The sequence below is a fragment of the Chenopodium album genome, chromosome 13 (assembly GCF_948465745.1).
Source record: "Chenopodium album chromosome 13, dcCheAlbu1.1, whole genome shotgun sequence".
NCBI lineage: Eukaryota > Viridiplantae > Streptophyta > Magnoliopsida > Caryophyllales > Amaranthaceae > Chenopodium > Chenopodium album.
This window is the reverse complement of record NC_137846.1, coordinates 51,857,395-51,870,611: the sequence shown is the minus strand read 5'-3', so window position 1 is coordinate 51,870,611 and position 13,217 is coordinate 51,857,395. Positions and strand designations below refer to the sequence as shown.

The window sequence follows — 13,217 nt, the reverse complement described above, 5'->3', positions numbered from 1 at the left end:
TATATGAGTAGAATATAAGGTAAAACAAGCAACTCGGCCCTCTTGTGACACAACCAACCAGGTGAGAGGAAAGGTCTGTTTCGGTTCAGTTCAAATGTATTAATTTAAAAGCATTTCATGGGACATGAACGTTGCTTATATTAATGCAAAGATCATTAGTTCTTTGTTTCGTTTCCTTTGTTTCTTTTCTTTAGGTGCTCTTCTGTATGGGGGAAAGAAATATCATATCCTGATAACTACGAGTCTACGGAAAATAGCAAGACATACCCTGTACTCCATCTTCTCTTAAAAAAGGCGACTCTGTTCCATATATTATGAGTTACAAAGTTGCCAGAGTTTCTTTTTATTTTCGAACAATCATATATATATATATAGTTTCAGTTTTTTCATAAAGAAAGAAAGGTGCTTCTGATCCATATATTATATACCCATTTAGCTCTATATACTATCAGATTACTATGCAGAAATGATATGTGGAGTTTGATACAATGCTGAATTCTATATTTGATGAATTCCATATCTCAATCGTGCAAGATTCAAGATTCAGGATTCTATCAACATTGGCGAAAAATATTGTACAATTAACTATGAAACACATACGACCCATTTAGCAGAATGCCAAACTTGCAAGTTTGGCATTCTGCTAATTTTATTATTATTCTGTCTCTAGCCATCATAACGAATACCGATATATCAGGTCCTAGAGGAAGGATTGCAGCCGGGAGCAATGAAATCTCTGCAAAGCCCTAGTTTTCCTATATGATCTATTGTAAAGATCATTGTTTTTTCCCCATTTATTTGAGAGCTTCTGTTGTTGTATTATGATCTTAATACACCAGAAATGCCTCTGCAAGTTTTAGGTTGTTTCTGAACCTGAATCAACAGTATTAAAAATCAGCTTATCCCGAAGTGTTAATCTTATTTACCATCACGTTAATAAGTTAAGTACCTGATAGAGAGACCAGAGATAGAATATCGATGTGATTAACAAATTTAATTTCAAATCTTGCATCATTAGCTTCTCATATTTCAATTCTCAACCTCCTAAAAATTATCTAACTATGAAGTGAGAACTATTGCAGGTCTGAATGCAGCTCAAAGTGCAGAGTTGCAGTAAGGCGTAAACAATATATGATCCTTCGCAATGATCATAAGACATAAGGGATCAGAAACATCGATCAATGTACTCGGATAAGGTGCAAGCTTAACTTTTTTATGTTGCAACATGTTTTTAATTCTAGTTTATAATTTTATCTGCAATGTTGGTTTCCATTGAAGAATTACTAATGGCACTTATAACAAGTATTGAGTTCAAATGTTTTTCCTAATATTTTCACTTTTGTCATGAGTCAAATGTTGTTTACTGATCAACAAGTTTACATGAAATCTCATCTCAATACATAATTTTATTTGTGTATGCACTATGTTGTCAATAATCTACAACCTATAGGAAAATCTGTCTCACTATATCCTCAAAACATTAATGCGGTCGTCGACTTAAGTCACTTATAAATGGTACGGAGTAACATAATGTGGATTAATTGGCCTTTTTTAGTGAGGAAAATTTATCTCGAACATGTTGAAATTAGCTTCAAGCTTAAGCCCCATAGCTTCACTTCAAGCTTAAGCCCCATAGCTTTGGAAGGTTGAGAATGAGGAATAATTCAAAGGGTTAGAGCTCCCCCCCGTTTCCAAAAATCCTGAGATCGTTTCTCATCATTTGCTCTTGTGGCTCTCTACACAACAAAAAAAAGCTTTGGAAGGATGGCAACAACCAATAACCATATAGGATCATCATTATAGAATTAATCATTAAATTACTATAAAAACCATATGAACTAAAATCCAGTGTTAACCGATAAAGTTTTGTTTTAGTAGCTTAACTAAAAGTCTAGAGTTTCAACCCGAAAATATGAGTATAGAATATAATGGTTGGGTCTTTACTTCATACAATTAGACACTACTCCTAAAGTAGTCCTAAAAAGCGATTTTGGAAAACTATCTACTACTTGACTACTTCGTATTATCACCACCATACCTTAATTAGTAACAACATTTAATACTTTCCACTTACTTTTTTATTCTATGATCTACTTATTCTTTGTCTATGTTACTAAATGATTAATTTTTTTTTTGAAAGAATACTCTTTGATTTAGATGAACGTAACATACTTTGTATTACAATATAATGTCAATTAATTTAATTGGTTAAAATTTTAGTAGATTGCATACTCATAAATCGTAATGATATTCAAAATTTGAGATCAATTTTTGTCTATAATTTTGTCAGTTTATTTTACCTAGAAAAAAAATATTAAAAAAATTATAGGTGTAGGTGTAGGTCTTTACTTTATTAATATTTAATTTATTATTTGATTGTAGGTGTAGGTCTTTGCTTTATTATTCTCACCAAATAATGGATTACCCTCTTTATTTTTTCTCTTCATTTATACTTCGTATGTAAATAGAAAAGAAAAAGGGAACCAAAAAAAAAATGTTTGTAAAAAGCAGAAAAAAGTACACATTTTCAGACAGTACCATATTATGTCCATATCCATGCGCCTTTTGTAGGAATAGGTTGCAAATTCTTGGGGATAATCTCAGAAGAGTAGAAAACTCCATAAATTACTAGTGTAAAGTAAAACACTTCAAAGAAACACCATGATTGAGGAGAGAGAAGAGCTCATACTTTCCCAAAATAGTAACAATGAAACTCCTGTATTAAGAAAATCCCATTTCCTAAAACATACTTCAAATCCCATCAATCAATTCCTCCCAAAACCCCCTTCTTCATTTTCTCTATCCTCAAAATTTAACATCAATCACCTCCAAAAGAAAGTATTTTTCAGGGGAAGGCCAAAACCCCAGAAAAATTGGCATTTATGGGTTGGTAATTTAATGCAAACCCATGAATTTACTTGGAAAAAAGTTGGGATCTTTGATGCAATTAGGGCTACTACTTATAATTTAATGTGGGATAATGAGTTAATCTTAGGGTTAGCTCAGAATTGGTGTTCTGAGACTAACAGTTTTGTATTCACATGGGGTGAATGTAGCATTACTTTGGAAGATGTTATGGTTCTAGGTGGGTTTTCTGTGTTGGGAGAATGTGTTAACAACCCATTTGAAAACAGAGAAATTGAGGATATTGAGAATGAATTGCTTAGTGTTTTTGCTGGTGATAGGAAGAATAGCCGCAACAAAATCAATCAATATGAATGGATGGATTATTTCATGGATTTTGGGGGTGAATTTGAGCATATGGCATTTCTTGTTCTGTGGTTGTCTAGGTATGTTTTTTCAACTGATCATTACTGTGAAATTTCTCCTTTTGTATTACCTATTGCAATTGCTCTTGCTAGAGGTACTAAAATTGCACTTGCTCCTGCTGTTTTATCTGCAATATATAGAGATTTGAGCTTGTTGAAAGATAGGATTGTAAGCTTTGTGAACCCTTTTAATGAATCAAATCTTATTCTTTGGGCACCCTTCCAATTAAAGGTGGGCACGGGCCGTGCCGGCACAGGCCCGGCACGGCCCGGCACGGGCACGGTCACCGGCACGGCACGGCGGCCCACCTGTGGGCCGTGCCGTGAACAAAATTTCTGGGACGGGCACGGGCACGGCCCGTGGCACGGCGGCGGCACGGTGGCCGACACGACGGCTGGCACGCTGGCACGACCCGCCGGCACGGCCCGTGGCACGGTGGCCGGCACGACGGCCGGCACGCTGGCACGACCCGCCGGCACGGCCCGTGGCACGGCCAGGCACGGCCCGGCACGGCACGGCCCGTGCCTTGAACTAGCCGTTGGAAAATATGGCCGTTTATGGCCGTTTTCCAACAGCTATAAACGGCCATATTTTCCTCCAATTTCCACCCAATTTCCCACCCAAATCCCCTATAAATACCTCATATTTTCCTCCAAAATTTTCACAATTCATCAACTCATCTCTCTTATTCTCTAATTTTCTTACTCCCAAATTCTCAATTCTCAAATTCCTACAAATCATACAATCTTCCTCTCTTTTGTGAAAAGAAAAAAAAAATTCCTACTCTCTTATAAATTTTACATTTTTACTATTATTAGTCTACTACCAAAAAAAAAAAAAAAAAAAATTGTTATATTTACATTCGGGAAATTAAAATTTCGGGAAATTATAAGTTCGAGAAATTATAAATTTGGGAAAGCATTGAAGCGTCATTGTAAGATCTAACTCAACTTTATTTTAATTTGTTATTGTTGTTGTTATTATTATTGTTATTATTATTATTATTATTATTATTATTATTATTATTATTATTATTATTATTATTATCTCAAAAACAAAAGCCATACAACCTACAATAAATTAGTGGGAAGCCGAGATACAATCTGGGCCCCCACTCCTCTAGCTATTGCAAATCCTACCCTAGTGAAACTACTTAATTATTATTATTATTATTATTATTATTATTATTATTATATACGTGGAACTACTTAATTATATAAAAACTACTTTCTATTTTAATTGTGGGTTATTTGGATTGTTGAAATCTGTCTAAGGCGGGATTTGGGCTCTGGACAACGTCGCTCCTAACCTCTCCTACGTGGGATCTCATTGATCCAAGTAATCTACTATTATTATAATTATTTTTGAAAATTTAATTTATATAAAAACTACTTACTAATTAATTCTCATTGATCTCAGTGTTGTTAATTGTTACTTTGTTATTGTTAATTGTGTTATTATTATTAATTAATCATGGCATCAAACCAGAACGTTTCCTCCTCCTCTAGAAAAGCCAAGTCAAAACGTAGGGAATCACCAAACCCAAACACTTCAATGTCTATGCCCTCCCCCCCCTAACATGCCCTTTCCCTCTTCTAACATGCCCTTTCCAAACACTTCCACCCCTTTCTTTCATCCCCAAAACACGGGAGGGCAAGAACAAATGGATGATATGGCTCCTTGGACCCAATTTCAACAAACCCAATTTCAACAAACCCAATTTCAACAATATGAATTTCCTTTTCCTCCTCCTCCTCCTCCTTCCCAAGGTAGCCAAACACAAGCCTCCGGGTCGAGTGAACCATCCACCCAAAATCCTAACATATTAGAGTGGTGTACCGAAGAGGATTTTGCTCAAACCAAAAGAAAGAGTGAATGTTGGGCACATTATCAATTAAGTAAAGATGGAAAAAAATGCAAGTGTCGGACTTGTGGTAAAATTTTCTCGGCCGATACCAAGGGATGGACGGGACACCTTACTAGACATACAAAAAAAATGTGGTGGACCATCTAGTGATCCAACCCAACCTAAAATTTCTCAATTCCATCCACAAGGTTTCATTTACAATTACGAGAGAGATAGGGATAAACTTGGGAGAATGATTGTACATGCAGAACAACCTTTTCTTTTCGCCGAAAATGATGCCTTCAACAACTATATTAACCGAGCACTACAACCAAAACACAAAAAAATCTCCCGAAAAACCGTTCGATCTGCTGCCATGAAGACTTATCTAGAGTACAAATTGAAATTAGTAAATGAATTAGCTAATCTTCCTAGTAGAGTTTCTTTAACCGCCGATGCATGGGATGGTGGGTACGGACTTCACTATTTATGTGTTACTTGTCATTGGTTAGATAATGAGTGGATGTTACAAAAACGCATCATTCATTTCAAAATGCTTGAATACCCTCATACCGGTCTTAACATTTCACATCATTTAATGGAAGCTATTGATGCATATAGTCTTAGGGATAAAATCATGGCTATGACTTTCGATAATGCAACTTCTATGACATATAGTGCGAATTTGGTCAAATCCCAATTGAACGATGTTATATTAGATGGAGATGCACTTCATGTTAGATGCATTTGTCATGTTCTTAACTTGTGTGTGAAGGATGGAACACAAGCAATTGGTCCATTTTATCACAAAATAAGGAATGTTATTTGCACTATTAATAGCTCTAACATGAGATATCAAGAATGGAAAGGTTTTTGCAGGCAACAACGGATAAAACCATAAAAATAGCACCGGATTGTCCAACTAGGTGGAACTCCACCTATGAAATGTTGAGTCGGGCAATCGAGTACAAGGTTCATTTAACACTTTTTTATAATATGAAATTTCCACAAAATGCTTTACTTGAAGATGATTGGGCTAATTGTGAAAAATATATGCAGTTTTTACAATTACTATATGGTATGACACATTGTTTTTCTTCTGTATATAATCCTTGTGCTCATTCTTTTCTTAGCAATGCATGTTTACTTGCACAACTTTTTGCGGAACACCGATCAGAACATGTTTATCGTGGATATCTTCCATCCATGGAGGATAAATGGCGTAAATATTACACCGATATTCCTCTAATTTATATTTTTGCTTCTATTTTAGATCCTAGACAAAAATATGATGGCACCTTTTTATTAATTGATATTTATTATAGTAACATGAATTTTGAAGATGATGTTGAAACTTTTAAGAATAAGGTGACGGATGAGTTTTTTAATTTATATAATGTTTATGAAAGTAAATATGGAACCGTGTCTCGATTTGCCCCTTCTCAAACATCCAAAAATGTAAGTAAACGGGCCAAAGGTTTATTTGCACAAGCTGCTAACTTGATGTCTAAGTATTCAGGTACAGAATCATCATCATCTAGGAGAACACAAAGCGATGTTTCGGAGTTGCAAATGTACTTAAGTTACGACTTCATGAAAGGCATGGACGATGAAGAGAAGTTTGGCCTCGACATCCTCGATTGGTGGAAATCACAAGCCGTGAAACATCCAATTTTGTCGGCAATGGCTCGTGATATTTTTGCCATCCAAGTCTCCTCCGTTGCTTCCGAAAGAGGTTTTAGTGCGTCGGGAAGAGTTCTAGACGATAGAAGAACAAGACTAAAACCCGAAACACTTGAAATGTGTGTTTGCTTCAAGGATTGGTTGGATGCCGAAACTCGTTCTCAAGATCGTACTTATGCACAAAACGACGACGATGAAGGAACGTCGACTTCTTTTAGTTCTCATACTTCTCAATCTACTCAATTGGCGGATGACCTTGAACCTCTAGGAGACGAAGACGAAGATGAAGACGAAGGCGAAGACGAAGACGACCAATAATAATTACATGATTACATATTTACATTATACACTATTGTATTCTTTTTGTATTATCGAACTTCGTATTCCGTATAATAAATGAAGTTATTCAATATTCATACACTATTGTACGATTTTTAATTATCATTACTTATTTTGTAATTTTGTATTATTGAATTATCGTACATTCGTACCGGCTACCGTCATATAATAAAATAAGTTATTCTTCAATTTTTTGTGTTTTCGGATTATCGCACTAGTATTTTTTTTTTTATTATATGCATTTTTGTTTTTAATTCGTTTTTTTTTAACATTTATTTTTTTTTTTTTTAAAAAAAAAAAAAAAAAAAAAAAAAATTAAGGTAGGCACGGTTTGGCCCGCGGCCCGGCACGGCACGGCACGGCCCGCTAGGCACGTGGGCCGTGCCGTGCCGTGGGCTGGGGTGTGCCAATTTCAGGCACGGCACGGCACGGGCACGGCCCGTGCCCATGTTTACTTCCAATTAGTTCAGCTTTGGGCTTGGGAGAGGTTCCTAACATTGTGTCCTAAGCCTATCGCGCTCTTTGATGGTGAGCCGAGGTTGGCTCGCTGGCAAAATTTACCAAGGCTGAAAAATAAGATGGTCATGATGGGTTTGGAGTCTCTTGGTGAGAGTTTTTTGTGGAGACCCTATGCTGTATGCGTGGAAAATTGGAAGTTACCGGAGTTCTATGATGATGAATAGAGGATGGTTTTGATAGATTCCGAGGTTGGGGAGGAACTGCTGTCATTTGCAAAATGCTTGAGAGCCTGTGAGTTAGTGGGGTTAGATTGTATACAGCAGTACCTCCCACAAAGACTAGGGAAGCAATTTGGATTCGATCAAGATATTCCGGGTTCTATTCCTAGAGTGAATGACAGTGCAGAACTTGCTTGGAGCACCTATGACATATCTCTTGATGGTGCAAAGTTATATCTATCTCCTAGGTTGTTCAAGGGGGGTGTCACTGTCCAATATCTTGATTGGTTCAGGACAGAGTTTTGTCTTGAATACATTAGTATTTTAGACTTTAAGCGACAGAAGATTCTAAGAAGTAGTCCAAAGGAAGCCAAACTCATACCATCCACAACTTCAGATGTGGTTGTGGAGGATAGTAGCATGTGTGCCCCTACTTGTTTAGCTCCATCACACAATGTTGTTCTCGGTCTTTGTTCTGATCATAGTGTTGGGAGTAGTAGTGTAAGGGAATTAACCAGATTCATACCATTTGCAATTTCAGATGTGGCTGTGGAGGATAGTCGCAAGTGTGCCCCTACTTGTTTAGCTCCTTCACACAATGTTGTTCTCGATCTTTGTTCTGATCATAGTGTTGGGAGTAGTAGTGTAAGGGAATTAACCAGATTCATACCATCCACAATTTCAGATGTGGTTGTGGAGGATAGTAGCAAGCGTGCCCCTACTTGTTTAGCTCCCTCACACAATGTTGTTCTCGGTCTTTGTTCTGATCATAGTGTTGGGAGTAGTAGTGTAAGACACAATGTTGTTCTCGGTCTTTGTTCTGATCATAGTGTTGGGAGTAGTAGTGTAAGGGAATTAACCAGATTCATACCATCCGCAATTTCAAATGTGGTTGTGGAGGATAGTAGCAAGCGGCCCCTACTTGTTTAGCTCCCTCACACAATGTTGTTCTCGGTCTTTGTTCTGATCATAGTGTGTAAGGGAATTAACCAGATTCATACCATCCGCAATTTCAGATGTGGTTGTGGAGGATAGTAGCAAGTGTGCCCCTACTTGTTTAGCTCCCTCACACAATGTTGTTCTCGGTCTTTGTTCTGATCATAGTGTTGGGAGTAGTAGTGTAAGGGAATTAACCAGATTCATACCATCCGCAATTTCAGATGTGGTTGTGGAGGATAGTAGCAAGCATGCCCCTACTTGTTTAGCTCCCTCACACAATGTTGTTCTCGGGCTTCATTCTAATCATAGTGTTGGGAGAAGTAGTGTAAGGGAATTAGCCGGATTCGTACCATCCACAATTTCAGATGTGTTTGTAGAGAATAATAGTAAGTGCACCCCTACTTCTTTGGCTCCCTCAAGCAATGTTCTTGCTCTTTGTTCTGTTCATAGTGTTGAGAAGATGCACATTAAAGCCACACCATCTTGGGACAAGACAATCCATGTTGATAATTATGAGGAAATGCCATCTCCATCTCCAAATAATGAACTGACAATCACGTCATCTCATGATTTATATGGGCTTACAGCACCGAATTGCAATGGAACTTCTAGTTGTGTAATTTCCTCATGCTATGTTCCCGCGCCTTCTAGTTTTGTGCTTAACACTGATGAGCGACACCTTGAAGCTGCTCCTAGTGACATGAGAGCTACTCCTAGTAGAAACTATGTTGAGAATTCTGAGTGTATGCCGTCTCAGCATCCAAAGGAAGCAAAGACTGCACTATCCAAGAGTTCTGATCGGACTGCAGATTTGAACAACTTGCATATTGTTGGCGAGACGCCCAATGAAACTATCACATCTTGCGATAATGCTGAAAATAGATTGAGAACCCCCATTCCGAGCAACAACCTTGTTGATGATTCTGGCCACTGTCCATCTCACAGAGCTCAATTAAAGAAAGGAAGAACAATCTATCCCAGATTTTGAATGAGGTTGTGGAGGATAACAGCAAGGGCGCTCTTCCTTGTTCGCCCTCCTCATTGAATGTTATTGAAGGTTCTCATATTGTTGACAATGTTGGGGAGATGTGCATTGAAGTTATTCCATCTTCTGATAAGAACAATAGTCTCAACATAAGCCATGATGTTGGCAATCATGAGATTGTGCCATCTTCAAATACAGAGATTGACATTGATAAGGTTGTCAAGGGAATGGATTTGCTGATGGAACAAGTGGAAACTTACAAGACAAGGTGTGTGAACATGAGCAGTGACAGAAGTCCTGATTGTGTCGCGGTCATGCACACTGAAACCTTCCCAACCTGTGACGACAAGGGCGTCAGTCCTAGAGAAAGCCATGATATTGTGAATGAAGTCAGTCCTAAAGAAACCCATGATGTTGTGGATGAAGTCAGTCCATCTATTTGCAACCAGAAAGTTGTTAATGAACTTCCTAGCTCAGCAAATACACTAACATCAGAAATTGATAAACACGAGAAGATTCACAAGGACACAATCTGTAACAAAACAGAGGTTGCTACTGATGAATATGGCAAGGAAGCCAAATGTGTAAATATGAAGTTAGTGACCAGCTCATTTGATAATCCTGTGATTATCGACGATGATAATGAGGATGACAAGGAAAATGATGACTTAATCCCTTTTGATATTTCTAGACTTGAAAGTAGGATTAGTAAGCTTGAGATAATCGTTTCGAGGATACAAGCAGCTAAAGGCTTATGTTAGAACTAATAGTTGGTTGTAATTATGATGCCCCTTAAACTGAGTTGTTAGATCAAATTTCATTCTTGTAAAGTTCGAACTTCTTAGCTTTGTATCTGGCATCTGCTATCTTCTTCAATCTTCTCCATATCTGAAGAAGAATATTAGTTGTATTTAAGTTAGAGATTGCTGAACTTCATTGCAGTGGTATTTGTAATAGTCTCATAGACTTCTGGAGTAAATTGCAATGCTGTTTGCTTAACTTATTTCTGGATCCACATAATTTTAGTAGCTCCTTCTGTCAACTTAACATGAGCTTGATCAAGATCGATTTCGTATTCGATATCGTGGTGAGTTTTTTACAAACCAATTGAAGCCTCCTTCCTTGTCTTTGCAATATAAGTACCAGCCTACTACTCTCAGGATCAGTTTCTATTAACTAATTACAATGTGTGTTGTATGTCCCGTAGCAATTATCTTTGCAAGCTGAAAAAAAAAAAAAAAAAAAAAAAAAAATGACCACACCATTTGCTCTTCTCAGCTCATTGAATTAAGGTACAGTAGTAAATTACTCAATTAATTGCTTTTGTAAATTGACCACACCATTAACTAATGTTATGCTGACCGACCATACTTGTGTAAAATTAAACCTTTTAGTGTGCATATGTAATTTTTAAATCATGAAAATGTATCAACATGTGCGTTTATAAATACAATGTGAAAATATAGGATTGACATTTGAAATAGCACCAACTCTGTAATTGAAAATATGAAATTTTCTCTCATCATTAATTGTCGCCCCCATAAAATTGATTGATTTAAGCATGTCAATACATTTCAAATCGACAAAAACTAATTTTGGTGATAAAATAATAGTTTAAGTACTCTGTATCATTTCAAAAATATTTTTGTATGTAATTAAATTTTTTTAGCAATATACTTCGATTCTTTACAGTTTTACTTTTTATTTCCGGACATTTGGTACAAGGGATAGGATAAAGCAGGAGGATAAAGATACAGAGAATTAATAAATGGGGATGTGGGATAAGGAATTAAGGATAGATAATTATTATTCATTGTTTGATATGTATGAGAAATAAGTTAGGAATGAGTGATAAAATTACAAACTACCCTTGTTCTTCTCTAGCTTCCTTACAAACTACCAAGACACTATTTTCTACCCTTTTTCCATATTCCACCCTCCCTTAGTTATATAGAAGGATAAGGGGATGTTTTATTACTATCCCCTGCTCCCTCCTAAGTAGAGTAGTTGAAATTTAAAAAAAAAATTATAAAAGAAATATAGTAGGGTTAATACTTAATAGTTTATAAAAAAATAATAAATGTGAGAGAAAAGAAATGATACCTCCGTTTTTTTTTTTTTTTTTTTTTTTTTTTTTTTTTTTTTTTTTTTTTATGTGCAACTTTGAAATTTTTAATATGTCACAAAAAATATTTCAAAGTTGCACATAAAAAAAATCGGAGGTAGTAATAAAAAATGTAATAGTAAATTTAGATGGGATCATGAGAGGAGAGTAATATAAAATTAAAATATAGTTTTTTACAAAAAAAAATAAATAAATAAATTGTAACACTTAAAAAACACAAAAGGTGTACATTTGTTTTATCTCTCCCTTCTTGTCCCGTATATAAACATCTTTTTATTGGCAAGAAAAATTTAATTTCATCATTTTGATACTCCTTCTATTTTGGTGTTATAAAGTTATACTTACCAAATATGGCTGCTATGAAAAACTACATGTTAATACTCCCTCTATGTTTTTTTTAATTGTTACACCTACTACAACCTTGTTTTTTTTAGTGTTACACTTTCAAAAAACTACATTTTAATATTATATCTTTAATTTTATAGTCCCTATCCAAACCCACTAGACCACAACTACTGAGTATTTTTTTTTTTTTTTTTATTATTTCTTTCCTATCACATTGATTACTTTTCAATAGACCATTAACCTCACAATCTTTCTGTTATAATTTTTTAATACTTCAACTACCCCCACTTATCGCTTATTTTATACTATAAGTTAATTAAATTGCCTAAAATTATGTGCCGTTACAGTGTAATGCTTAAAAAAAACACGGATGGAATAATATATCTCTTTCTTTTCATGGTACCCATCCAAATCCACTACTATTTTTTATTATTTATTTTATCTCACATCCATTGATTTGCAATAAACTATTAACTTCATTATTTTTCTTTTACTTCCTCCATTTTTTTTTGTTTCATCACTTTAGTTTTTACGAACACTTAAGCAATTTTTGGAGTAAAAGCGGTAGAGAGAAAAGAAAAAAAATAAGTAAGGCCCATGTGGTATGAGAGAGATATAAATAATTTATTAGTTAAAAGGAAAGTGATGCCACTAATTTAAAAGTTCCTTTTTAATAAGAAAGGGATGTAACTAAAAAAAACGGATAAAGTATTTTTTTTTTTTAATAATACAACTATCCCACTTATCTTTAATCTTAAATTAAGCAAGTCAATTAAATCATCTAAAATTATGTGTCAATGAAAGTGTAACAGTACGAAGAGAGTAAAGGAAAATCATTACCACTTCTTTATATTTTCACCTTTCCCCTGTTTTTGACAAGGAAATCTAAGTTTATCATCTAATAAAGAAAAATTTGCAAATTGCAGTCATTTAAAGTTAGTATTTTGCAAATTGCAGGCATTTTAAAAAAAATGCAAATTGTAGCCCAAAAGTTGTTATAATTGTAAA

At 35.5% G+C, this 13,217-nt stretch overlaps 1 protein-coding gene across 1 annotated transcript; it reads left to right on the top strand.

Moving 5' to 3' along the window:
- Nucleotides 1–2,898: 2,898 nt before the first annotated feature.
- On the top strand, nt 2,899–7,821 carry LOC145575711 (uncharacterized). The gene is made up of 2 exons (XM_081633532.1): nt 2,899–3,438; nt 7,648–7,821. The coding sequence occupies exons 1-2, from the start codon at nt 2,899–2,901 to the stop codon at nt 7,819–7,821; spliced, it is 714 nt and encodes a 237-aa protein (XP_081489658.1).
- The last annotated feature ends 5,396 nt before the right edge of the window (nt 7,822–13,217 follow it).